At 35.2% G+C, this 27,784-nt stretch overlaps 1 protein-coding gene and 1 long non-coding RNA gene across 6 annotated transcripts in view; one reads left to right on the top strand and one right to left on the bottom strand.

Annotated features, from left to right (window-relative positions):
• Positions 1-16,087, top strand: part of LOC122237966 — a 34,929-nt gene extending 18,842 nt beyond the window's left edge. The window contains exon 5 of the long non-coding RNA XR_006216805.1: positions 15,952-16,087. This is a non-coding gene — a long non-coding RNA (uncharacterized LOC122237966). The remainder of the gene's footprint in view (positions 1-15,951) is intronic.
• PRDM5 (PR/SET domain 5) overlaps positions 1-27,784 on the bottom strand; it is a 204,331-nt gene that overhangs the window by 68,832 nt on the left and 107,715 nt on the right. For all 5 annotated transcript variants that reach the window (XM_042983975.1, XM_042983979.1, XM_042983976.1 and 2 more), the window contains 3 exons: positions 10,036-10,129; positions 5,159-5,319; positions 1,030-1,123 (listed from right to left, as the gene is read on the bottom strand). In XM_042983975.1, coding sequence (XP_042839909.1) covers positions 1,030-1,123; positions 5,159-5,319; positions 10,036-10,129 — 349 coding nt within the window. The remainder of the gene's footprint in view (positions 1-1,029; positions 1,124-5,158; positions 5,320-10,035; positions 10,130-27,784) is intronic.

Below are 27,784 nucleotides of genomic sequence, written 5' to 3'. Positions count from 1 at the left end.
GTAAAGAAGATTAAGGGGTACAAACTTTCAGTTATAAAATAAGTCATGGGGATGAAAAGTACAGTATAGGGAATATAGTCAATAATATTGTAATAACTTTGTATGGTGACAGATGGTAACTAGACTTATCCTATACTTACGGTGAGCTTTTTGTGATGTATATAATTATCAAATCACTATGTTATATACATGAAACTAATCTTATATGTCAACTATACTTCATTTAAAAATATAAAAAAGAATATTTAGTTGTTTATACAGCCTTCACTAGGGCATAACCCTCCTCCATGGGAGAAATTGCACAAAAAGTCATAAGAAATGAAGACAACTCTTTAGAAAGCAATCCATGACATAATGGATATTATGGTTGCCTCACCTTTTTTCAATAAAATCCTACAGCATTCAAACAATATTCCAAGGACCTTTTAAATTTAAAAAGGCCACATCTGAAGTCAGTTATAGGAAGGAATTTTAAGAGGAAGCCCTGAGCCTTCTATAAAATGTAAAACTGCTATTCCCTATCCCATCCATTAGAATAGAATATAAAGTAAATCACAATTACATCACAACCAAACATTAGCTAAAGTATTTCTATTTCAGATATTTAACTTAGTTTGGGAAAGTAAACTTATTAAAAAAATTTTTTTTAATGTTTATTTATTTTTGACAGAGAGAGAGACAGATCATGAGCAGGGGAGGGGCAGAGAGAGAGGGAGACACAGAATCCGAAGCAGGCTCCAGGCTCTAAGCTGTCAGCACAGAGCCCAACGCAGGGCTCGAACTCACAGGCTGCAAGATCATGACCTGAGCCGGAGTCGGATGCTCAACCAACTGAGCCACCCAGGTGCCCCGGGAAAGTAAACTTATTTAAAATTTTCCGAGAGTAAGGAACTGGATTCTATAAAATTTTAAAGCAGAGAAAACAGCTAAGATTAGTTATTAATCGGGGATATAATATTATAATATTCCTTGTCTTAAAAGAATTGTATTTCTTTAAGTTGTTTTTATTACCAATTATAATCTACATACCTGTGTGGCTACGGATATGAACTCTCAGTGTACCACTGCTGGCAAATTTCTGGCCACAATATGGGCAGATTTTCTCCTTTTCTCCAGTATGGGTCTAAAGTGAAAGGAATAAAAAGAGTCAAGGATAAATATAAAGAATTAGGTAAAAATGATGAAATGCCTCTGACAATGGTAAATCCTTTTTTTCCAGGATTATGTTTCATTAAAATGATTTAATATCACAATGAGATTTTAAACAATTTATCACGGGTGTTCCCACTGCTTCAAAAAAAAAAAAAAAAAAAAAAAACCACCAAACTTTAGAATCATGCATTAGTGCTAATTTGAAAATAATTCTACAGTTTACTTTTTAAGCCTTCATGGAGCCCCCAAGTAAAAATGATTAAGTTATACAAAACCAGTATATGCTGGTAAAACCACATAATCAAAATGGGGTTACGGCTGCCCTTGACTGCTGCCAAGAAATACTTCCTTAGACGCATTTTTCACATTCTTTGTGTGTATTTAGCTCTTGAGGACAAAATTAATCTCAATAAAGTAATCTGTTACTTGCATTATGCTTGTCTGACTGGATTCATTTTACTGCAAAGCAAAAAGAAATATAAATCTGGTTTGATCTTTAAATCAGCAGGTGTTAATTGAGCAGTTTGAAAGAACATCCTTGCTCTCAACATACCTTTAATCTTGGCATAAAAACAATCATACAAAGAAAGATGAATATGTATCATCAAAAGTGAATTTTGACAGAATGTTAGAGAGTTCAAAGAAAAGAGTGACCTCTCCAAAAAGAGGAGGCAGATGGAGCTTTTACAACTTGTCTCACAATCTCATCAGGATACCAGCTATTCTACCAACATCAAAAAGATTGTTCCAATAATTGAGGGGTCAGAGCTATTTTCAAGTCCCATTATTTTTTAAACTTAGGAGAAGGGACAAAGAAGGGAAAAGGAGGAAATTACTTCGGATATCTGCACATTCTCAATGAAACTATTTTTTTTTAATTTCAATGATGACCTAGAAATCAATAAAAGCAGACAGTGGATCACCTGGGTTACCACCATAAAACAGAGTTTCCAGGACTTGTGTTTGTATTAGTTTTTGTGCAAATTACTGGCACGTATTATTATTATTTGAATTGCCATGGGCTAATATAAAAAGAATAGGAAAGGTTTTTGAAAAATGGGGGCATCTTTGGGGTTCCTGAGTAGCTCAGTTGGTTAAATGTCCAACTTAGGCTCAGGTCATGATCTCACAGCTCATGAATTCAAGCCCCATATTGGGCTCTGTGCTGACAGCTCAGAGCCTAGAGCCTGCTTCGGATTCTGTGTTTCTGTCTCTCTCTGTCCCTCCCCTGCTCACACTCTTTTTCTCTCTCTTTCAAAAATAAACAAACATTAAAATTTTTTTTAAAAAAATGGGGGTGTCTGAGTGGCTCAGTCGGTTAAGGTGTCTGACGTCGGCTCAGGTCATGATCTCCCAGTTCATGGGTTCAAGCCCCACAGCAGGCTCTGTGCTGATACCTCAGAGCCTGGAGCCTGCTTCAGATTCTGTGTTTCTCTCTCTCTCTCTCTCTCTCTCTGTTCCTTCCCCAGTTGTGCTCTATCCCTCTCACAAAAATAAATAAACATTAAAAATATATTTTTTAATGATGTGTTACCAGAAGGGACACACTGCCTGGGATAGAAAAAGGGGTAGGGCAGTTACCTCATCACCTGATAATCTCAAAAGAGCACCAATGTAGCAAAACATTCTCATCTTCCATATTAAATTAATTGCTCACTTTAATATAATTAGTTTCATAGCCTTATTGATATGTAATTTGAAATTTTTCATATTTGAATTATAATCTATATTTGTATATCAACTATTGTATATGTAATTTTTTAAAGAGCTATAAACTAAATACCTTAGTCAACATCAGTGTCTTTTTAAATATTTTTCCACCGAAAATTATTTATATTATAATCAAGATTGAGAAATACAGTCTAACCAACTGCCATACTAGCCAATGACACCAGCTACCACAGACATCTCCTTGATTCTGCACTTGGCAGGCACTTAACTTTCCATTTTCACTACAACTTCTTACACAAAACAGTTATACATTCTTCAGAGTAAGAGCTGTTACTCCCATGGTTCACATTATGGCTCATTTTAAAGGAAATGGTATAACATTTTAACATATAGCAGACCTATATTCTTCTCGTTCCCTGACAGAGGAGCAAAATACAACAATTTTTTCTTGATTAGCGTAAGGTTGTTTAGATATTGTATACATCTATTATTACAACATTGGATTATTCCAAGCAGGCAACTACCAATTTATGTATAGTATCTTATAAAATCCACAGAACTTCTCTTGCTGCTACATAAGTATTTCATTGTTCATTTATATAACCTAAGTTACTTGTCAGCGGTATAAGTTTCAAACTAACCAACATTAAGTCAATATTAATGAAAAGAATTAAAATGTTCCTTTGGTTTAATTCAAAAATATATCTTATTAGGAACAGAATTTTGTTAAATCGTTTAACTTTTTTTAATTTTTTTAAACATTTATTTATTATTGAGAAACAGAGAGAGACAGAGCATGAGCATGGGAGGGGAAGAAAGAGGGGGAGACACAGAATCCAAAGCAGGCTCCAGGCTCTGAGCTGTCAGCACAGAGCCTGATGCGGGGCTCGAACTCATGAACTGTGAGATCATGACCTGAGCCGAAGTTGGACGCTTAACTGACTGAGCCACTCAGGCGCCCCTAATTTTTTTTTAATATTTATTTTTGAGACAGCGAGAGACAGAGCATGAGTGGGGGAAGGGCAAAGAGTGAGGGAGACACAATATCCAAAGCAGGCTCCAGGCTCTGAGCACAGACACTGATGTGGGGCTCAAACTCTCAGACCACGAGATCATGACCTGAGTCGAAGTAAGATGCTTAATCGACTGAGCCACCCACGTGCCAGTGATTAGCTGGTTTTAAAAGACATTTAAGGTACAATACTAAAATATGTTAAATACAGATAAAAAGGCATGGAAACAGGTCACTATGTGAACAATACTGGATGAATGTACGAGACAAAAATGAACAATGCTCTGCAAAATGTACTGTATGACAATCTGTGATCACAAACTAGATCTCTCTTGAAAACTATTTTTTCCCACATTTATTAAAACACAATACAAATTTATTAAATTCATGCACAAAAGTAATTCAAGCAAAGATAGTTAAAAGATTATCTTATTCAGAAATTCAAAAAAGAGGACAATATCATTATTACTGAATATTAAAGAAACAGGAAAAGAAAGTTCCTCAAGTAAGTCCTTTTGAAACAGCTATATTGAGGATAGGTACCAAAATAAAAGTCACACTGAAGCATGAGTCACTTCCTCACATTCACTCAGAGTACACGCTAAATAGCAGAACCTATTACACTTCAGACTCACTTCTAATGTCAACATTAAAAACTGTAACTGTGTTTGGTACACTATGAATATTGCTATTTTTGAAAATATACTTAAAGTATACTTATAAAACAAATAAAAGTAACCTTGTGATTTGCTTAAGGTAATAAGCATCATATAAAAAAGATAACCTCCAAATCACCATAAAAACATCATTTTATTTGAGTTAAATAAATTCTTATCAAGTCCCTCTTCTGTACCAAGAACTTCCCTAGATCCCAGAGATGCAAGAAGAAAAAGAACCATTCCAGTCCTGGAAGAGCTCAGTCTAATAACTTGTAAATAAATATCTGAATTAGCTTTGAAAAATAAAATTATGGCACTACTCATTTAAAAAAAAACCCTATATTCATCCAAAAATGTACAAAAATTGACAAGTTCCCACTCATCGAGTATTTTGTATGACCCATGTATCACCATAACTCAGGGCAGTGCAGAATCCATACCTAAATCTAGGTTCACCTTCATACAAATTTATATAACTCCTCTGAAAAAGTAAATAGAACAGACAGTTTCTGAAGAGCTCATATAAATCATGCATCCCTTATGTGTCATTTTGAGTCATATATTGATTAATTAATATTAAATTGATTATCACATGATAATGAGCATACATGCCCATATAGCTGAAATATGTAATCCATTCAACTCAGGGAAGGCTTATACTTACTTTCTTGTGACTTCTAAGCACTGAGGGTGTAACAAATGCCTTATTACATAGCTCACATCTGTATTTCTTGTGTCTTTCATGGACCACCTGGACATGAACATTTAAAGTATCCTTCCTTTTAAAGGTAGCATCACAGTGATGGCATTTGAAAGTCCTCTCACCTTAGAAACGAAACAGTCAAATAAGAGAAACATCAGATGAGCAGGGTGTCGTTAACTGCCCCTCAGAGGTACCAGATTTAGTGTTGTTTTCTTCAGAAACTTAGCTGTATTACTAACAATTTATCATAACCAGAAAAGGTAGTTTTTTATGAAATACTTTGATTCCATATATGCTAATCCACTGTGTGACCAGTGGGAAGTCCTTTAACTTTCTTAGGTTCTCAGTCTATTTAATCGGAAAATGTGGAGACTGAAATAGTGAATTTTCTAAAGGTATCATGAACTTTCTTTAAAGGTAGGTATTTCTAGAGCAGGGGCTCAGGTTTGAGGCAAGTAGGTTCTTGTGGTGACAAAAGGCTTCTGTCAAGCTAAAGAGATAAGGTGCCTTTGTCCCTCACTCCCACCACAACCCTTGTGGCCTTTTTAGGGGACAGGGCACAGGTCAAACAGGGTCATGGGTAGCAAGCTGGGGCAGGACGCCCCTGAGGGCACACAGAAATGGGTCAGAGCCAGCCCCCTTCTAGGACAGGAGAGGGCTACAACACCCCTTCCTTTCTCAGCACTGTCCCAGGAACCTTAACATGGGTCCCTGGTCTGCTGTGAAACACCTGGGAAAGGTTTCAACTCCAAGGTTCTCAGACAGTTTGGGGGGCTGCCTCTCAGAGAGCCAGTTGGAATGGAGCAACTCTCCTTTTCTAGAGCCCCTGGGTACCTGTGAGCGTTCTCACCTTCTTCTTATTCTGGAGCCTAGGCCGGCAGGGAAAGCAACTCCAGAAACTATGTTTAGGGGCATAAGGTATTTTTTAAACTTTCATATAATGCTCTCTATCCTTGTAGGTCTTCATAACAAACATGTCAAACTCTAGTGGCCTACTTTAAGTACATTTTCAGTGATCTATGTGCACAATTAGAAGACAGTTTTATCTCTCAGAAAGTTACAAAATTTGAATAGCACATAGTTATACAAACAAGACAGACTAGAAGTTGAATATATTTTCCCTTTGTAGAGAACAACTGTATTAGCACAGAGTCACATATTATGTTCAACTATGAGACAAAATATACAGGTAACTTACTACATCGAAATAAGAGATTACCTCAATTTGAACTAAACTCTTATATAAAACTTCCCTCCATTATAACTAGCATAAATTTAGAAATGTGAAGATCCTATTATTTCTTCATACCAAATTTAAGGAAGGAGGGACAAAAAGAAGGAAAAGAGAAAAAAAAGAAAAAGACAAATTATCCTTTTCAAACAGAATTATAGCTCTTTATGTTAAAATCTGATAGTCTTGTTAAAATCTAATGCTTGGTACAGTCACATCCAAACCATGCATGAATTGTGTAGATTCTTAAAGCTCTGTTTATGTTACCTTTGTGCATTTTTGTTGCTGGGTGCTATTATTGTAACCTAGTTTGTCTTTATATATCTTCTATATTAAATTTATTTAAATACTTCATTTATAACCAGTGAGAGTAAAAGAAAATATCAATTGACATAAGATTATAAATAATAGCAAATCAACTCCGGAATAAAAAGAAATTTAAAAAAAAACATGCCAAAAAAACAAAACAAAGCAATCCTCCAAGATTTCTCCTTCAAAGCATTTCTATTAAACTATCACATGAAACAAAATATTGATTCCAGAGTGCCTGGGTGGCTCAGTCAGTTAAGCGTCTGACTTGGGCTGAAGTCATGATCTGGTGGTTCGTGAGTATGAGCCACACATTGGCCTTTGTGCTGACAGCTCAGAGCCTGGCACCTGCTTCAGATTCTGTGTCTTCCTCTCTGTCTCTGCCCTTCCTCCTACTTGTGTTCTCTATCTCATCTACTCTCTCAAAAAATAATAAAAAAAAATGTTTAATGTAAAATTAAAAAATACATATATTGATTCCTATGCCAAAACCTCATCAAGTTATACCCAGGGAGCTCTTACCTTTCTTCTTTCACATTTTAATTCCAGATTTTTTTGTTATAAACTTACCAGAATTTTAAAAATTCTGATGAGATTTTATCTGATGTTACCAGATTTCTTTGCCTTAAAGAAATAAAGCTATGATTAAAGATAGGATTTTCCCTATCTTAAAACCAAGAAGGTAGCTATCAAGCTGTTTTTTGGTTTTCAGTGTGTTAGAAAATAGCAATAATTTCCAAAATAATAATTACAAGTTATTCTTTACATTTTGAGCCAGAAGGCTGATATTAAGTTTCTTTAAAAAAATTTTTTTAATGTTTATCTATTTTTGAGAGAGAGAGAGAGACAGCATGAGCAGGGGAGAGGCAGAGAGAAGGAGACACAGAATCTAAAGCAAGGACCCAGTCTCTGAGCTCTGAGCACAGAGCCCAACATGGGGCTCGAATTCACAAACCGTGAGATCATGACCTGAGCCGAAGTCGGATGCTTAACCAACTGAGCCACCCAGGTGCCCCTGCTGATATAAGTTTCTATGGTGATCTTCATGTTTTGAGTTAAACAGGTTTTAATTTTCATATTGTGCAAGATCACCTTTCATATTTTGTCCCATTTTGCCCACTTCTGGTTTTCTCCATCCTCACTGGTCTTATCTGATATTTAACTTTACCTGCAATAGCCTACTTACACAATTACAAAACTGATTTCCCAGTCTTGGTACAGCATCATAAAGCCTTTGATTAATGTGCTGATCAACATTATATTAAATACAGAATGTGCAAGCACAGTCTACACTTGCCACTTCAATCCCATGTCTCAGGTTTATGAGAACCGATCAGCTGAAATCAAAAGTAACAGATGCCTTATATTAAAAACTCCTTGCTGTTATTGAAAATTTTATTTACCCAAAGAAAAATTTCCTGAGCATAAGGGTAAATTTGACCACAGAAGTGTTTTTTTAATGTTTATTTACTTTTGAAAGAGAGAGAGAGAGAGAGAGAGAGAGAGAGAGAGAGAGAGAGAGAAAGCGAGAGCATGGACAGGGGAAGGGCAGAGAGAGAGGGAGACACAAAATTCAAACCAGGCTCCAGGCTCTGAGCTGTCAGCATAGAGCCCAACATGGAGCTCAAACTCACAAGCCAGGAGATCATGACCTGAGCCGAAGTCAGAGGCTTAACTGACTGAACCACCCAGGCGCCCCCCACATAAGTCTTAATAGTATGAATGAGGTTCCCTTGTCTCAATCCCTACTCTAAATCCATTCACCTCAGGGGCGCCTGGGTGGCTCAGTCAGTGAAGCATCTGACTCTTGAAATCGGCTCAGGTCATGATCTCACATTGTCTGAGATGAAGCCCCATGTCAGGCTCTATGCAGGGAGCCTGCTTGGGATTCTCTCTCTCTCTACCCCTCACCCACTCATATGCAGTCACTCTCTCCATCAAAACAAACAAACAAACAAACAAACAAACAAACAAACAAACAAACATTTAAAAACTAAAACTAAACTAAACTAAAATAAAATCGATTCACCTCACAATGATTGTTTTTCTTAGTCAAATGACAGTGAAATGGAATGAAAATATGCTACATGACAAATTTTATTTTTTAAATGCATGGCTGTCCTTAGTAAGAAAATAAAAAGTGGTGTTAACAAATTCTCCAGAACTGTAACGTAAAATGCAGAATGGCACAAGACCACAACACTCTTTTCTGTAGGAAAAGATGTATTTTATCATAATCATTACCACTCAGTATTTTAAAAAACTTTAATATCTTTGTTATTTTGAATTTTAGATACATCTACTCAATCAGAGAAAATGTCTTCCAAGATACTATCTTATCTCTAATGTTGTCATAACTGATTAATTGTTTTGCTTTCCTCAGACATATTAAAAATTTAATCAGCAGTAGTAACTTTGTTTCAGAAGATGTTCTACTGATTAAACAACTCAAAAGCAATAAATACAAATATTACTTATGCTATGCCATTTTTCTTTAATTTTAGATACAGTAACATAGCAAATGTCTAGTTACTTCAATATCTGAACACAGAACCCACTTTAAAACTCAACTTAGCAGTAACATTTTCTCTGAAATAAAGTGCTGTAATAAAGTGTCCTTCAGCGATGTGAGTATAAAAGGTTTAGTATTCTAAAAATAGCTCTGAGTGGAACTGCCTTACCAGTTTGCATGGTATGCATGTGTATAACTTAACCCCAAGGAAAAGCAGTGCTCCTGCTAAAAGAAGTAAGAAATCAGAGGCAGTGTAGACAGAAGTAGGAAAAGCACGTGACTATTGGAACCCATATGCGACCTCCAGATGCATTTGTCACCGTGTTTCTCTGAGTCTCATTTTTCTCTGCTCCCCAACAATCAACAGGTTACATTAGATTTGTATTTTGTTCCTTTCCAACTTTAAAAGAGTCCGTGAGCTAATAAAATCATGCCAGACATTCACATGTTTTAAAGGGTCAGACACGTTTCCTTAATCATTATATTTGAAAGGGAACAAGAATGTCTATTTCAGAACAAATTTCAAAGATACCTTGCCGAACATAAGAAACGATTTTATATACAAACTTTATATAGTGGGAAGAAATGACACAAATAAAATGTCTCATAAAATGATTTAATGTGGAAAAATAAAGCAAGGATAAAGGAAGGAGAGCAGAAAGGCAGAATTACCAGCCTTTTAAACTACACATGGGTCCACTTCTGTGATGCCTACATTCTCAAAAGTTGTAAGGGCAAAGTTTGAGAGAATTCATTTTGTGCTCAACTGCTTGTATTTTGACTTACTGTTATGTATGAGAAGGTGTCTCTGCAAAGAAAATGGGGTCCGGAACAAAGCTTTACATTCCTCACACTGGAATGGTCTCTCTTCAGAATGGGTCTGCACATGAAAGAAACTGTGAGTTAGGAGGATCTAGAATCATCTAGTCATGACAATAACTGTGAGCCTATATCCATGGTATGAAAGAGGAAAGGGTAGGTAGACAATATCTTGTTTCTTCTGGTGATGTTCTTTCAACATAAAATTGTAAACACAAATTTGCTACATGCATGGTAAAAAAACAACTGTATTTTTAAATTCTCACATTAATTATCAATTTGATAAATAATAAGGGAAATTGGGGCACCTGGGTGACTCAGTCAGTCAAGGTCTGACTCTTGGTTTTGGCTCAGATCATGACCCAGAGTCATGGGATTGAGTCCTCATTTGGCTGTGCTCTGAGCATGGAGCCTGCTTGGGATTCTCTCTCTTTCTCTCTCTTTCCCTCTCTCTCTCTCTTTTTCTCTCTTTCTCTCTCTCTCTCCCTCCCTCTGTCCCTCTCCCCTTGCTTGCAGGGAAATTTCATCCATCATTTATTTTGTGCCCAGTCTATGCTATGCACTTCATGCTGCTACGGGACAGTCCTACTTTACACACTGGGGATACAGCAGTAAAAACAAAAGATGAAGTCCCTGCTATCATGGAGCTCTTACACTAGCTGGGAGAGGACAATTAAAAAGTGATAAAATATGAAATACATATTATAGAGAGAAAGAAAGAAAGAAAGAAAGAAAGAAAGAAAGAAAGAAAGAAAAAGAAAGAAAGAAAGTAAGAAAGAAATAGGACAGCAAAAGTTTCAAAGAATGGGGTAGCAATTTTGAACAGTGGTCAAAGAAATCACAGCCAAGAAGGCGACTTGAGAGAAGAACTAATGGAAGTGAGGGAGCAAGAGCAAGCCTCCCTCTGAGTGATCTGGGCAGAAAACACCATGGAGGCCAGTGTGGTTGGAGCAGGTGGAAAAGGCATGGAAAGGGAGATGGGGTCAGAAAAAATGGGGAAATAACGGAAAAGAGAAGCAAATCATGTTGGGCCTGGTTGGCCACTGCAGTTTTGTCTTTTACTGAGAGAGAGAAAAAAATCTCAAATGAGTTTTGAGCAGATGAGTGGCATGATTCACCTGACATTTAATAGGATGCTAAGGTGGCTGTGTTGAGAAGGGGATATATAGGAGGACAAGGAAAAGCAGAGAAACCAGAGAAGAAAGAGCCATCAACCAAGCAGGAAATAATTAAGACCGATGTCATGGTGGTAGCCACCAATGTAAAGAGAAGCAGTAGGCTTCTGGATGTATTATAAAAGTTAACAGGTTTTGTGGAGAGACTTGGATTGGAAGCATGAGACACAGAAAAGAAGAATCAAATGTGCCTCCAAGATTGTGACCAAAGCAATGGTAGGATGAATCAGCCATTAACTAATATGTGAGACAGCAAGCCAAGAAACAAGTTTGGGTTAAAGATAAGAGGTTCGGTTTGGGGTAAGTTCAAAGGACTATTAAAAGATGTCTAGTAGATAGTGGAATATTTCAAGTCTGGATTATAGTGTATAAAATTTGGGGATGTCAGGTTATATAGTGTTAATATTTAAAGCCTCATGAATACAATGAGAGAATAAAAATTAAAAAAAAAACATCATCTGTAGTATATCAGATTGGCAAAGGTGAAGAAAATGGATATTATTCATTGTTGACTAAAAGGTAAGAACAAGCGCCCTCATGTCTTGTAACTGGAAATATCAATTTTCTGAGTGGCAATGTGGCGCTATTTACCAAAACGGCAAATGCATGTACTCTGACTAACCAAACTGCCTTTCCAGAAATATATGACAAATTTTTACATAAACAAAAACTTTTTAAAAAGCCTCCTAAATGGCCACTGACATTTGGTCAACTAATTCTGTGTGGCTATTATATGTTTATTTTGATATGGAAACCCCCCGTAACATATTTTGATTTCAAAAGCACAATGCAAAACATTATACATAGAATATCATACATTGCGAATACACGCACATGTAGAATGGGGGGTAGAAAATGTCCTACAAAATACTGAGGAGGGTTCTCATAGTAGAGAGTGGTATTTGACAGAGTTTTTGTTGTCTTCTTTATACCTTTCTTTGATATTTTAATTTTCTACAAAGAGTAAATAATATTGTTACAAAAAGAAACTCCTTTGTTTTTAGAGCATACATATTGGAACAAAGGGTTGCTTTACTCTTCCAAAAATATGGCATTCCACCCTAAGCAATTCTCTCTCTTTTTCTAAATCTAGGACAAAACAACATGTGTGTGGACAGGATTTAGTTACTTGATTATGAAATAATGGGACAGCATAATGCCTTATACCTATATTAACCAAACCAAAGCCACAACATCTAAATATGGCCTGAAGTCAAGAGCTATTTTAAGCAGTAAGCTGTTAGTGCATAGCCAGGTGAACAAATATTTCTGTCAAAAAGATATCGATACCACCAGCTGAGTTGTTACGGCATGACTTGTCAAAGTCTCAGCAGAGAACCCATGCATTCAAACTCATTTAAGTAAGGCGGCAGTGAAATGCTTGCCTGTTGTGAATAGACAACCTCTGTCTCCAAGACATAAAATACTTTACAAGTGCTAAATAAAATCAAGCTTCTTAAACGGTGTCTTGTCCTTCAATTTTTCATCTCTAAAGGGTGTCAAACTTTTCACTGACTTATTAATTGTATTATCTTTCAGCTGTAGAATATTCCCCCACTTAAATGCCAAGTCACCGATGACACCAGTATCTGCTGATACAATAAATGAACTAGTCCATGAACTAGTATTACAAAATACACTTTTATGCACCAAGTCTGATTATTGTTACAGATGGAGAAAATACGTTAAGAAAATGCATTGCACTATTTATAGCACCTAATGTCTCAAAAATGCTTCAGGTTTTTAACATAATTTTTATACAATAATCACCAAATTAGCACATTTCTAGCTACTCAAATGAAAAATTAATTTCATGGGAACAGAATAAAATTTTCATCGGGTCCATTCACAATTAAAAATCGTAACTATCACCAATATATATTGCTCTGTAGTAATGGTATTATTGGAAATGGTATTTCTTCTTTGGGTCATGTGCAAAGCAAGAAAATGATCATAAAATTCAGAGGAAATAACTAGAGATAAAATAAATTTGGAGAAAATATTCCTGAGATATATGTGTTGGAACTATTCTTTTTTCTAAAAAAAAGGGTTTTGTTATTGAAGTCTCAAGTCTGCATATCATAAGCATATTACTATCCCACTGGGCCATATAATAAACCTAAAGCTGCATAAAATGTGTGTCATCTGGCTGTTTACAAGGTCTGTGGATTAAATTTTTACTGTCAGCTTTATAACTGGATTCCTTAAAGGGCCTCCTCCTCACAAAAATGAATGGAAACTAGAGAGATATCAAAGAAATTGGCTCAGCACAGGAAAAAGTAGCTCATTTCACACAGATAAGTTAAGATTATAAAATTGAGGTTATGTTCTTACAGAAGTATAGCCTTTTGTGGCTAAGCCCAACCTTTTCACTGCTTGAACGCCACAATTCCATTAGTACAAAGCCATAACCTCATGGCTACCCCATGGAGCCAACCACCGATGCCTTATGTTTATACCCTGATCAGGGCAAAGGGAATTTGTTCAAAGAGGGAATAATCATAGACTTGCAGAAGTCCTCCCTGGAGGGCAGCAATTCAGACTCACTCTCAGGGAGTTCTCCCCCCTACAGTACTGCTAAAACATGGTATCTCATATTTCTATCCAAGGATGCTTCTAACAAATACTGCTTCAAACATATGACCCTTCAGGCTAGCTGATGTGACCATTAATTTAAAAGTTCTGCCTCTACAATGTCCACCATTTATTACAGCTAGCCTATAGCCATACAGAACAAATTTACTCTCCCTTCCACAACAAAGCCCTTTGAATATATGGAAACAGCAACCATGTCCCCTCACAAACTGTCAAGATAACAGACACTTGTAGTTTCACTCATGAAAATATGGCTTTCAGACACATCACAAGAATTGTAAAGCAGAATTTTCTGAATAGAAATAGGCATCCTAATTTTTGTAACTCGTATGGAACAACTCATAGCAACTATACCAGCTTCTCTACTGAATAACTTGTTTGCTGTGCAAGATGGCTAAATAAATTGGTAATTCTGCATTGAACTTTATGGGCCATCTAAAAATAAACAAGTGCAGATACCTAAACTACAAACGGACAAATAAACAATAATGGACCAATTCTAATCCTACAAAAAATTACGCTCTCTAAAAATTAATACCAGTTGTTGAATAAGAAATAGTTTTCTTAAAATGTAAGTCCCTAGAAATTAACAGATTATAGGATAATAACGATAGTAGGATAAAAACTAATAGGTAATAAGAAAATAATGGGATTCAAAATACTTGGCTAGACAAGATAGAGAGATAGATAGATAGATAGATACACAGACAGAAAAATGTTTGCGTGTGTGTGTGTGTGTGTGTGTGCGCGTGCTGTGTATGAGTTTAAGCCACCATCCAATTATCTAAGTGTCAACATCACCAGAGGACATATTCTCACGAAACATCATAAAAACTTTATTTTTCAACATAATACAGATGCAAACTAAACTCAAAAGATCAGAGTTTGTGGTCAGTTTCTAATTTTAAATATAAAACATCCAAGATGGGATATTAGGTTCAAAACCTATTTTCTGCTGAAAAGACTACACTTTATCATAGTTTAATTATATATATAGTTCTCATTTGCAAATTTTTAGTTTTCATTGATTCAGGTTTACGGAATTTGCTGGTATAATACAAATTGTTCACTTGTTTTGTTTTTCAGATTCTGCATGTAAGTGAAATCATATGGTATTTGTCTTTCTGCCTGACTTCTTTCCCTTAGCATTATACCTTCTAGGTCCATCCATGTTGTTGCAAATGGAAAGATCTTATTCTTTTTTATAGCTCAGTAATATTCCATTGTATGTATATACCTCATCTTCTTTACCTATTCATCTATCAGTGGACACTTGGATTGCTTCCTTACCTTGGGCTATTGTAAATAATCTGTAATAAACAGAAGGAAACATACATCTTTTCAAATTAGTGCTTTTGTATTCTTCGGGTAAATAGTAGTAGAATTACTGAATCATATGATATTTCCATTTTTAAGTTTTGAAAACCTCCATACTGTTTTCCACAGTGGTTGCACCACTTTACATTCCCACCAACAGTACACAAGGGTTCCCTTTTCTCCACATCTTCACCAACACTTGTTATTTCTTACCTTTTTGATATTAGCCATTCTGATAGGTATAAAGTGGTATTTCATTGTGGTTTTGATTTGTGGTACAAATTGTTCTATGAGAAGAGTATCTATTTTTCAAAAATATAACTTTCTTTTTTCATTTAGTTTAGCTTCCAAATTTGTATTACCCATCCTCTAAGATTATTGACATCATTCAAAATTCATTACCCTCTGCATTGAAGGTTCATATAGGCATACTTCTTGCTCTCTGTATACTCTGTTCTAAAAGTCACAGAGTTTACTTTTCAAAGTTTTTGTCTTCTTTTGCTGTAACAAGCTATCACCACATCTTCCAGCTATCGTTAACCTGTTTTGTTTTGTTTTGTTTTGTTGGTAACTCCTCCTTCACTTAATCTTCTAATATGTCCTTTGGGCTGGGAAATAAGTCAATGGAACTTGGTAGGATTTCAGGCAGAGTAAAAGTGAAAATTATAAAGAAAGGATATCCATGCTATGACTAAATAACAGCTTTTAAAACATGAAATTTAGCAGTAGTAGAGAATTAATGTGTAATTATACAGGAAAATGAGCTATGTTTTTGTTTGCTGTTCTTTCTACCAAGGAGGGGAAGAATTCCAAATCATCCACAAAAACAAATGTATATACGAAGACTTTCTGTGAAGAGGAGCTGGTTTTTAATATATGATATTGATCTCCAAGAAGATGAAAGGGAAGCAGTGTAAAGAAATCTGCTTGGTAACATTAATCTTTCCAAAACACCATGTAAAAGAATTATGTAAAAGAAAAACTAAAATGAGCTTTTGTTCAATAGATATTAAAACACACTATAAAGTACAATTATTAAAGTACTACAATACTGCAAGACAACAGAGATTAAATGGAAAAGAGTGACATGCAAACATAGTTTTACATGAGAGGCATTCAACAGTATGATTGATAGGAGTGATCATAAATCAGGATCTCACTGCATACCTCAAAACAAATTCTTCATTGATTAAAATACTAACAAAAAGAAGCTAATATAACTTTTACAGGCATAGATAAATGTTTGCACCGTGTTGGAATAACAAAGTTTTCTAAGTAAGTCCTAAAACTCAGAAGCTGTGTATACTCAGAAGCCATAAAACTCATAATCCGTGTCATACTTCAAAACATAAAAAAGTAAAACTTCTTTATTCAAAAGATGCAACTTGATATATGGGGACAAATAGTAGAAAGACAACTAGTGAAGGATTAGTATCTGTAATATCTACAGAGTTCCCAGAAACCAATGAGAAAACAGCCAAACAGTCCAATAGAAAAGTGGATAAAGAGTACGTACAAGCATCTCTCAAAAGTAATGTAAATGGGACATAAGTTTATAAAAAGAATACAATTTCACTAACCATTGCTTAAATGCAATGAAATATCACTCTTCAAGTCTCAGACTGAAAAAAAAAAAAAGACTGACGAAATCAAATGTTGATGGTACAGACAAAAGGACACTTGAATCACTACTGGGTGAAAGTAGAGCTTTTTCTGAAGGCAGTTGGGCAAGAGCAATCAAAACTTAAAGAAAACTTACTATTTGAGCCATAAATGTCATAATTAAGATCTATTTTAGACAATACTATTGGCATAATCATACAGTTTAATGTAAAAGGATGTTAACTGAAGTATTCTTCAAAACAGGAATGGTTACAAAAAATGAGGTGTATATGAACACATGTGAAAAACTCTCCAAGTCATAAAGTTAGACCAAAGAAGTAAGTTCCAGAATGATATCTTATGTCATAAAACCATTTACATTTAAATATACTTATCTCCCAGATGGGTAGCTAAAACCTTGTGCTTTTCTCCAAGCTTCACCCAAAGAACATCTTACAGAAAATCATCAGTGGGAAATGTGGAAGTTGCTAAAGATTTGATTAGGGAGATGAAGGAGATGGCTGGTATGCACTTCACCTGAAAAATTCCCATCTGACCTAACACGTGGGAATCTCTTCCCCAGCCAATGGTCACCTTTCCCAGTTCCTAAGCCCCATCTTTCCAATCCTGCCACCCAAACACAAACAACTCTCACCTTCTCATTTCTAATATTCCCTACTCCAACCCATAATAGTATGTCAAAGTATGTCAAAGGCATTATACTGAGAATAAAAATTGTATTTTACTCAGTGTAAAAAATATCGTCCAATTATTAGGATCACTAGCCTTTGAATATAGTAGAAGATGTGGTCATAATTAACAAATAAGTTGTACAAATAATGTGTGCAGTCTTTAACATACTTGAGAAAGCCCTAAAAAGTATCCACTGGGGAGAGAACTAGAATTGTGGGGGATTGGAGAAGGTAGGTGCTGTCAAGGATTATAACCTAAGTTGCATAACTGATTACTCATGCATCCATATATGATTTTAAGGTTTTATTTTCTTAAGATATCTACTACACAAAAAGAGCAGAGATTTTTTTTTAATTTTTTAATGTTTATTCATTTTTGAAAGACAGAGAGAGAGCACAAGCAGCAGTGGGGTGGAGAGAGAGGGGAACACAGAATCTGAAGCAGGCTCCAGGCTCTGAGTTGCCAGCACAGAGCCAGACGTGGAGCTCGAACTCACGAACTGCGAGATTATGACCTGAGCCACCCAGGCGCCCCAAAAGGGCAAAAATTTTTAATCAAATTAAAAAACGGGCACTTGAGTGGCTCAGTCAGTTAAGCGTCCGACTCTTGATTTCGGGTCAAGTCATGATCTCACAGATCATGGAATCAAGCCCTGCATTGGGATCTGTACTGGGAGCAGCACAGAGCCTGCGTGGAATTCTTTCTCTCTTCTCTCTGCACCCCGCCTCCCCGCTTGCTCATGTACTCTCTCTCTCTCTCTCTCTCTGTCTCTCTCTCAAAATAAATAAACATTTAAAAAATGTCACCTTCCTCTCTTTCAATATTTCCTACTTTGTGGTTTTAAGAGAGTCAGAGATATGCACTTTATTGGGCAGGTCAAGGGAAGGAAGTTCAAATCCCTGGACTGGGTTGGGCTGGGCTGGTCAAGAGCAGAGCAGGGAGCAAAGCTGATATCCCAGGGTGAGCTCAGGAAGTAAGCATGAGTCTGAAGCTTTAAGGCAGAGACAAGAGTCAGAGGCTAGAGGTTTGGGAGGCAAGGCCCTGTGGCCAAAGGAGCAGGGGTGAAGGAAGCTCTAAAGGGCAATCTTACCTGATGGCTCCTATGTTAACATCTGGGGATGGGGAGGGTAGAGGGAGTAGAATAAAGCTGGGAGGGAGGTTTTTCTATTAAACTCTGAGCATAAAGGGGGAAACCACTGATTTGGTAATAAATGAACTCCAAGTCAATCATTTACTTCAGAGCCAGAGAAGGGTTCAGAATGACAACAGTTCAAATTAAGGGTTTAAAGAGTACTTAGGTAGCTCAGACTGGGTAAACTCAGTTAGTACAGAACGAATATAATAAAGATTTCTCAGTGTGTCACTAGACTGCTAATACCCTCGTAAGTCAAGAAAGGAAGAATGTTCAGAAAAGCAACCCTGCAAATGTGGCAAAATGTACTGCAAATATACATTTTTTAAAAAACCAATTCTCATATTACAACTACGATTTAAGTACATTAAATCTTCTACATTTGGGATAATATCTTCATGGATTTTATTTATTCAGAAAACATGTGCCACATTCAAAGAACAATGTGTTCAATAAGTGCTATGAGTACAGCATCTATCTTCAAACCTTAAACTATAATCTGGAAAATCAAGTGGTTTTGTTAGAGATTATATAGTGTCAGGGCACCTGGGAGGCTCAGTCGGTTGAGTAACTCTGCCTCAAGCCATGATCTTGCGGTTTGTGAGTTCCAGCCCCACATTGGGCTCACTGCTATGAGACTTGTCAGTACAGAGCCCGCTTCGGATCCTCTGTCTCCTTCTCAGTGCCCCTCCCCCGCTTGCTTAAAATAAATAAATATTACAAAAAGAAATTATATAGTGACATCTCATCATCAACTTCAGAAAAATAATTTAAATAGGATATGTGATTTGCCATTAGCTGAATAAGCTTCAGACAAACCTCTATCTCTTGTTTCCCTCTGTCAGGTTCAATTCCTGCATGCGTCTCATTGTGCTCATCTCATCATTGTGAATGTGCTTCTAGAACACAAAAATAGGTAATTTTGTACAACACAGCACCGTAAATGAACCACCCACTACTTCACCTACAGCACACCTGAAGAAGAGAAACCTGGTACAAAATTGAAGGAAAAAGCAACTGTAATTAAATTATGGAGTGATTTGTTCAGTCTATAATGTGACACACTTCTTAGAGATTTTCAGAGATTTTTTTATTATATATAATATATATAATATATAATAAAAAATCTCTGAAAATATATAATATATTCTATATATTATATATATAGCAATATACAGCAATATAATGTATATAATAATATAATATATATAATATAATATGTATATTATATATATGGTGCAAAACTTACACCATATATAGTTTTAGAATCTAATTCATGATCTATTTAGGAAGAGATTTATTCTTTCCTTTAAAATAGCTTTAATAAAATTTTAAATGAGCAAAGTCTGGTCTGCAATATCTGTCAAACAGACCACGACCAAAAAAATACTTTTTATACTGAAACTCAACACACATACACATATGCACAAATACATATGTATTATTTCATTAAATGGCCCTTACCCTTATATTTTCAATCATATTTTTAATGGCTATTCTTGACCCAATAAATTGATTTTAAGATATAAAAACTGGCCACGGCCCAGAGTTTGGAAATCCCTGGATGAGATATTAGTATAGGCGGCCTCGTGGAATTATCCCAAGAGACAGTAGGACCAGAGTTGTTCATAAGCTCAAAAGTTCATCTCTGAAAGGATAAAGAAAGGGTCAGTGTGGGGGCCAGAGTTCTTCATAGGCTTGAAAGTTCATCTCTGGAAAGATATGCAAAGGGTCAGGAAAAGGTCTTTTATTTGACTAGACATACCTCTGTCCCCAGAAGCTTGTTTACAACTTCATCAGGACAAAACCTCCCTGTATTCATTTCCATCATCAAGCACATAGTGTCAGCTTCCTGATCCAGGTGACTGAGTCCATCTAGACGTCCTGCCTACAGCAGGAGGAGGGAAGCCCTATATGCCTTATCTTGGTTTTGCTCCGCAATAAATTTGATAAGGAACAAAACGGAGGGTGAAGACTAACTGACTAGCTTCTGCCACCTCTAGTTCTGAAATGTCTGTCCAGTTGTTATTTAGAGATATAGTTAGATCCAGATAAACAATAATTAAGTAGATTCAAAAAATTCAACAAGTAATCACGCCAAATAATTGTCAGAATGGATTAGGGACAGGAATAACCAATTTTGACCTACTGAGACTATATAATTGGCAAAATGATAAAAACAACTAATTAAGTTTTAGAAATAGAAATCACCCCTTCACAGTTTGTCATTGCCATAATCACACTGAAAGATAATATTTCCTTTTCAAGCAAATCCAAACGATAAGAGAAGAATTGACCCCAAGTGAATGAAGTCAGTATAATAAAAATGAATAAGTTACATAACCAAAGAAACCAAAAAATAATTTATTTAAAATAATAATCTTTGGTCATGCTATAGGATGAAGATCAGTTTGACTCAAATGTTTTTTTTTTCTAATTTCCTTGCATATCCTTATTTTTCAGTTTCTTAACTGGCTATTAATGAATAATGATGGAAGAAAAAGTTTATTGCTTTTTCACATAACTCTTGGAGAATATTTCAGACTTTTTCACTTAACCATAACAAATGCTAGGATCTAACAGTAAGAAGCACATATAGCAGAAGGATTGAATGTGCTTTCCACTTTAGAAATTACAGGCATCATTGTTTCTATCCTACCCAAGACATCATTATTACTTTAATATGATTTATGGCTGACTGTATAAGAGATGGTGCAAAGATCCTGTGCTAAATTCCCATATGGCATATAACATAAGCCAAACTGAAAAACTCGTAAATGTGGGTAGATCAGTTTCATCAAAGAATGGAGCAAGAGAGTTCCAGAGACTGAGCAGGAAACTAGCCAGATAATTTTTTATAGTCATGTAATTCCAAAGCAGCAGTAATGAATGTGATCCTGCCCCTGATCATTTAACGCTTGAGTAAAACCTAAAGGCAGTCAGCAAGAAATTAGGCAGAGATGATTTGGGACACTATCAATCAACTCTTTTTATTCTTTGGTAAATCTAACTTTTTTTCCGTTTAGGCTAAAGCTGAAATGATATCATAACTTCTTAGATGATTTAAAAGAGAAAGAATGAATCTTTGAAGTCTCAATAAATGCTGAAGTAACTATAGCTCCAATGGAATAGTCCAAGAGAAAAAAAAGTAACAAGTTATTTTAAAAGATATCATATATATACATATATTTATTTGCACATATATATGCATATACATATACATATACATATATATATATATATGTGTGTGTGTGTGTGTGTGTATATATATATATATATATATATATATTTAACAGCATGCTAAAATATATCAACCAATATCAATGAATAAGTAGTGCCACAACAAGCAGGGCAAGCACTCTGAGCCCCAAGCTTCAGCAGCAGTCCACCACAGTCAGGCAGCACACACAATCTATACAGAGAACACTTCTTGAGTGACTGGGCAGGAGGGGAATTCATGACTGGGGGGGATCCCACTTCTGGGCCCACGAGTTATAGCAATACAGGCCTATCTCAGGAAGCAAGAAAAATCCCAAATAAACTAACTAATCTTACACCTAAAGAAGCTAGAAAAAGAACAAGCAAAGCCCGAAGTCAGTAGAAGGAAGAAAATAATAAATATTGGAGGAGAAAGAAATAAAATAAAGAATTAAAAAAGCAATAGAACAGATCAATGAAACCAGGAGCTAGTTCTTTGAGACACAAAGCAAAATAAAAAATGAAAACAAGGTAATGATTATAAAGCTGCTCACTGAACTCAGAAGAATAGATAAAAACTTTACAAAGGAAATAGAAAAATATAAGAAAGTACCAAACAGAAGCCATAGAACTTAAAAACATAATAACTGAACTGAAAAATACACGAGAGGGGCTCAACAGCAGATTGGATGAAGCAGAAGAACAGATTAGCAAGCTAGAAGATGTAAATAATGGAACTCACCCTGACAGAGCAGGAAAAAAAAAAAGGAAAAAGAAAATGACAAAACATTTCAAAGAAATAATGACTGAAAATTTTGCTCATCTGGGAAAGGAAACAAACATGTAGGTCTAGGAAGTCCACTAAGTTCAAAAGATATCCACACCAACACACCTTCTAATTAAAATGTCAAAAGTTAAAGAGAGAATCTTAAAAACAGCAACAGAAAAATAATGTGTTATCTGTAAAGGAAATCCCATAAAGCTATCAGCAAAATTTTCAGCAGAAACTTTCCAGGTGATAAAGGGAGTGGCATGAAGTATTCAAAGTGCTGAAGGGAGAAACCTTCCAACCAAGAATACTCTACTGGCAAAGTTATCATTCAGAACAGAAGGAGAGACAAGTTTCCCAGATAAACAAAATTAAATAAGTTCATCACCACTAAACCAGTCCTAAAAGAAATATTAAAGGGACTTCTTTAAGCTGAAAAGAAAAGGCACTAATTAATAACAAGAAAACATATTAAAGTGAAACTCTCTCTGAAAAAGGTAAATATATAGTGAAAATAGTAGAGTAATCATTTATAAAGCTAGTATGAAGGGTCAAAAATAATTAAGATTAAATAATTAAGGGATACATAAAATAAAAGATGTGAAATGTGACATCAAAAACAAAATGTGGGAGAGGGGAATAAAAATGTAGTTTTGGAATGTGTTCAAATTTAAGTGGCTATCAATTTAAAATAAATTGTTATACACATAGGGTGATATATATGAACTATTTCAAAGTAACCAAAAATAATATATCATAGCAAATACACAAAGGAAAATGAAAAATGAATCTAAACATAACACTAAATAAGTTATCAAAACAGAAGATAAATGGGGCACCTGCATAGCCAGTTAAGCATCTGACTTTGGCTCAGGTCATGATCTTACAATTTGTAGGTTAGAGCCCAGCCTTGAGCTCTATGCTGACAGCTCAGAGTCGGAGCCTGCATCAGATTCTGTACCTCCCTCTCTCTCTGCTTCTCTGTCTCTCATGCTCGTTCTCTCTCGTTCTCTCTCTCTCTCTCAAAAATAAATAAATATTAAAACAAAAACAAAAACAGAAGGTAAGAGGGAAAAAGAAAATAACAAGAAAACTGTGAAAACATCCAGAGAAAAGGTAACAAAATGGGAATAAGTCCACAATTTTCAATGATTACTTTACATGTAAATGGACTAAATTCTATAATCAAAAGATATACAGTGGCTGAATGAATAAAAAAAAAGACTTAGCTATATGTTTCCTGTAAGAGTCTCACTTCAGAAGGACACACACAGATTAAAAGTGAAGTGACAGAAAAATGTATCACATGCAAATGGAAATGAAAAGAAAGCTGGTATGGCTATACTCAATATCAGACAAAACAGACTTAAAACGACTGTAATAAAATGCAAGAAAAGGCATTACATAATCATAAGGGAATCAACCCAGCAGGAAGATATAACATTTATAAATATGTATGCACCCAAATAGAAGCACCAAAATACACAAACAAATATTAACAGGCCTAAAGGCAGAACTTTATAGCAATATAATAATAGTAGGGGATTTTTAACACCCCTACTTATATCAATGGATAAATAATCCAGACAGAAGGTCAATAAGGAAACATAGGTTTACACAACACATTATACCAGATGTACTTAATAGATAAATATAGAACTTTCCATCCAAAAGGAGTTGAGGGGCAACTGGGTGGCTCAGTCAGTTAAGTATCTGACTTCGGCTCAGGTCATAATCTCACAATTCAGGGAGTTCGAGCCCTACATCAGGCAGGACAGCTCAGAGCCCAGAGCCTGCTTCAGATCCTGTGTCTCCCTCTCTCTCTGCCTTCCCCTGCTCATGCTCTCTCTCTCTCAAAAATAAATAAACATTAAAAAAATTCAAAAGGAGATGAATACATATTTTTCTCAGGTGCACATGAAACATTCTCCATGATAGATCACATGTTAGGCCATAAAGCAAGTCTTAATAAAAAGACTAAAATCATATCGAGCATCTTTTCCAAGCACTAAGAAAAAAAAAAAAAAAACAAATAAAACCTAAAGTTAGAAGAAGGAAGGAAATAATAAGAATAGAGTAGAAATCAGTGAAATAGAGACTAAAAAGACAATAGAAAAGATGAATGAAACTAAGAGCTGGTTCTTTGAAAAGATAAACAAAACTGACAAACCTTTAGCTGGACTCACTCACTAATATATTTATTTTAGAAATATAACATCAGAAAGAGGAAAAGATAAAACTGATATCACAAAAACACAAATCATCATACAAGACAACTACAAAAAAAATTATATGCCAAGAAATTGGACAATCTAGAAGAACTAGATAAATTCCCAGAAATAATATTTCAAGACAGAATCATGAAGAAATAAAAAGTCTGAATAGACCAATTACAGTAAGAAGATGAATTAGTAATCAACGCCTCCCAACAAACAAAAGTCCAGGGCAATATAGCATCACTGATGAATTCTACCAAACATTCAAAGATTTAATACCTACCATGCTCAAACTCTTCCAAAAAACTGAAAAGGAGGGAATGCTTCCAAACCCATTTACAAAAACAATATTACCCTGATACCCAAACTAGACAAGGACACCACAAAAAAAAAAAAAAAAAAAAAAAAAAGAAAGAAAAAGAAAAAAGAAAAGAAAAGAAAAGCCAAAAAGAAAAGAAAAAGAAAAAGAAAAAAAAGTGAAGGAGAAGAAGATGAGGGGGAAGTGAGGGGAAGAAAAAAACTTACAGGCAAATATACCTTTTAAACATAGATGCAAAAATCCTCAATAAAATATTAGCACACTGAATTTAATAACACATAAAGAAGATCATACACCATGATCAAGTGGGATTTATTCCACAGATGCAAGGATGGTTCAATATCTACAGACTAATCAACATGATGAACCACATTAACAAAATGAAAGATAAAAATCGTATAATCATCTCAAATAGATAAAGAAAAAGCATTTGGCAAAATTTAACATCCACTTATTATAAAATCTCTCAACTAAGTGTGGAGGGAACATAGTTCCACATAATAAAGCCCATATATAACAAGCCCATAGCTAATATCAAACTAAATGATAAAAAGTTGAAAGTTTTCCTTTAAAATCAGGTACAAGACCGGGATGCCCACTCTCCCTGCTTTTATGCAACATAATATTGGAAGGCCTAGCCAGAGTAATTAACAAGAAAAAGAAATAAAAGACATCCAAATTGAAAGAAAGAAGTAATTAAAACTGTCACTACTTGCAAATGACATGATACTATATATAGAAGACCCCAAAGACTTCACCAAAAGAACTGCTGGAACTAATAAATGAATTCAATTATGTTTCAAGATACAAAATTAATATGCAAAAATCCATTGCATTTTCACACACTAATAAGAAACTATCAGAAAGAGAAATCAAGAAAACAATCCTATTTATAAGTGCATCAAAAACAATGAAATGTCTAGGAATAAATTGAACCAAAGAAGTGGAAAACCTGTACCCGGAAAATGATAACACATTGATGAAACAAATGGAAGACACAAATAAATAGAAAGATATTCCATGTTCATGGATTAGAATAATTAATACTGTTAAAATGTCCATACTACCCAAAGCAATCTATAGATTTAATGCAATCCTTATCAAAATCCCAATAGCATTTTTCACAAAAGTAGAACAAATAATTGTAAAATTTGTACGGAATCACAGTAAATCTCAAATAGCCAAAGCAATCTGGATAAAGAAGAACAAAGAGGCATCATATTCCCAAATTTAAAACTATACTACAAAGCTATATAATCAAAACAGTATGTTACAGATAGAAAAATATAGACACACAGATCAATGGAACAGAATAGATAGCCCAGAAATAAACTCATGCAATTAATTTATGACAAAGGAGGCAAGAATACAGAATGGGAAAGAAGAGTCTCTTCAATGAATAGTGATGAGAGACGTGAACAGCCACATGCAAAAGAATGAACCTGGAACACTATCTTACACAATATACAAAAATAAATTTAAAATGTATTAAAAGACTTGAATGTAAGACCTGAAACCATAAAACTCCTAAAAGAAAACATATTAATCTCCCTGACATGAGTCTTAGCAATGCTTTGTAGATCTGGCTCCAAAGACAAGGACAACAAAAGCAAAAATAAACAAATGGGACTACATCAAACTAAAGACCATCTGCAGAGCAAAGGAAACTATCAACAAAATGAAAAGACAACCTAGTGAATGGGGGAAGATATTTGCAAATGATATATCTGATAAAAGGTTAATACCCAATATATATAAAGAATACATACAACCCAATAACAAAAAAACAAACAATACCATTTTCTGAATTCAACTGAAACATTATTTATTATCTACACAAAGTAGATAAGATAAAACTAATACATTCTGAGACAAGAACTAGAATAAAGGTAGTATGTAGGAAATGTAAACAAAAATTAATACACAAAACTAAGAGATTATAATTGAAGAAAGTCCTAACAGAAAAGAGGAAGGGTGGGGCACCTGGCTGGCTCAGTCAGTAGAGCAGGTGACTCTTGATCTCAAGGTCATGAATTCAAACACCATGTTGGGTATAGAGTTTAAATAAAAACAAAATTAAATTAAAAATTTAAAAAAAAAGAAAAGAGGAAGGGGAAGTTAGGTCATGATGACTGAAGACAAATGTCAAGTTGTCTTAGGTATGCAGAGAAAAGAATAAACATCTGGAAAAGTTGAGGTCATGGGAGAGGGCAAGGTGCATTATAACTTATACAGGCATCGCAAATCTACTCATAATATTAGAGTACAAGAGTGATATGTCAGAGTTGCACTATGAGACAATTTATTTAGGAGGATGGAAAGGTGGGAAGTGATAAGTAATAAGAATCTAATTAGATGGGTATTAAAGCAATGAAAATGAGCAATAATTGGGATGTTGGGATGATAAAGGAACAAATGACTGAAGGTGACTAGACAAGGTAGAGGGTAGATTCTTTAAGAATCAGCATTTTTGTTTTTGTTTTTGTTTTTTTAATGCTTTATTTATTTATTTATTTTGAGAGAGAGAGAAAGAGAGAGAGAGAGGGAGAATGAGCAGGGAAGGGACAGAGAGAGAGGGAGACACAGAATCCAAAGCAGGCTCCAGGCTCTGAGCTGTCAGCACAGAGCCCAACATGGGGCTTGAACCCACAAACCACGAGATCATGACCTGAGCCAAAGTCTCATGCTTAACCAACTGGG

This window comes from Panthera tigris, chromosome B1 (genome assembly GCF_018350195.1).
Source record: "Panthera tigris isolate Pti1 chromosome B1, P.tigris_Pti1_mat1.1, whole genome shotgun sequence".
In the NCBI taxonomy this organism is placed as follows: domain Eukaryota; kingdom Metazoa; phylum Chordata; class Mammalia; order Carnivora; family Felidae; genus Panthera; species Panthera tigris.
The sequence above is the reverse complement of the archived record's forward strand: the minus strand, read 5'-3'. Positions and strand labels throughout refer to the sequence as shown.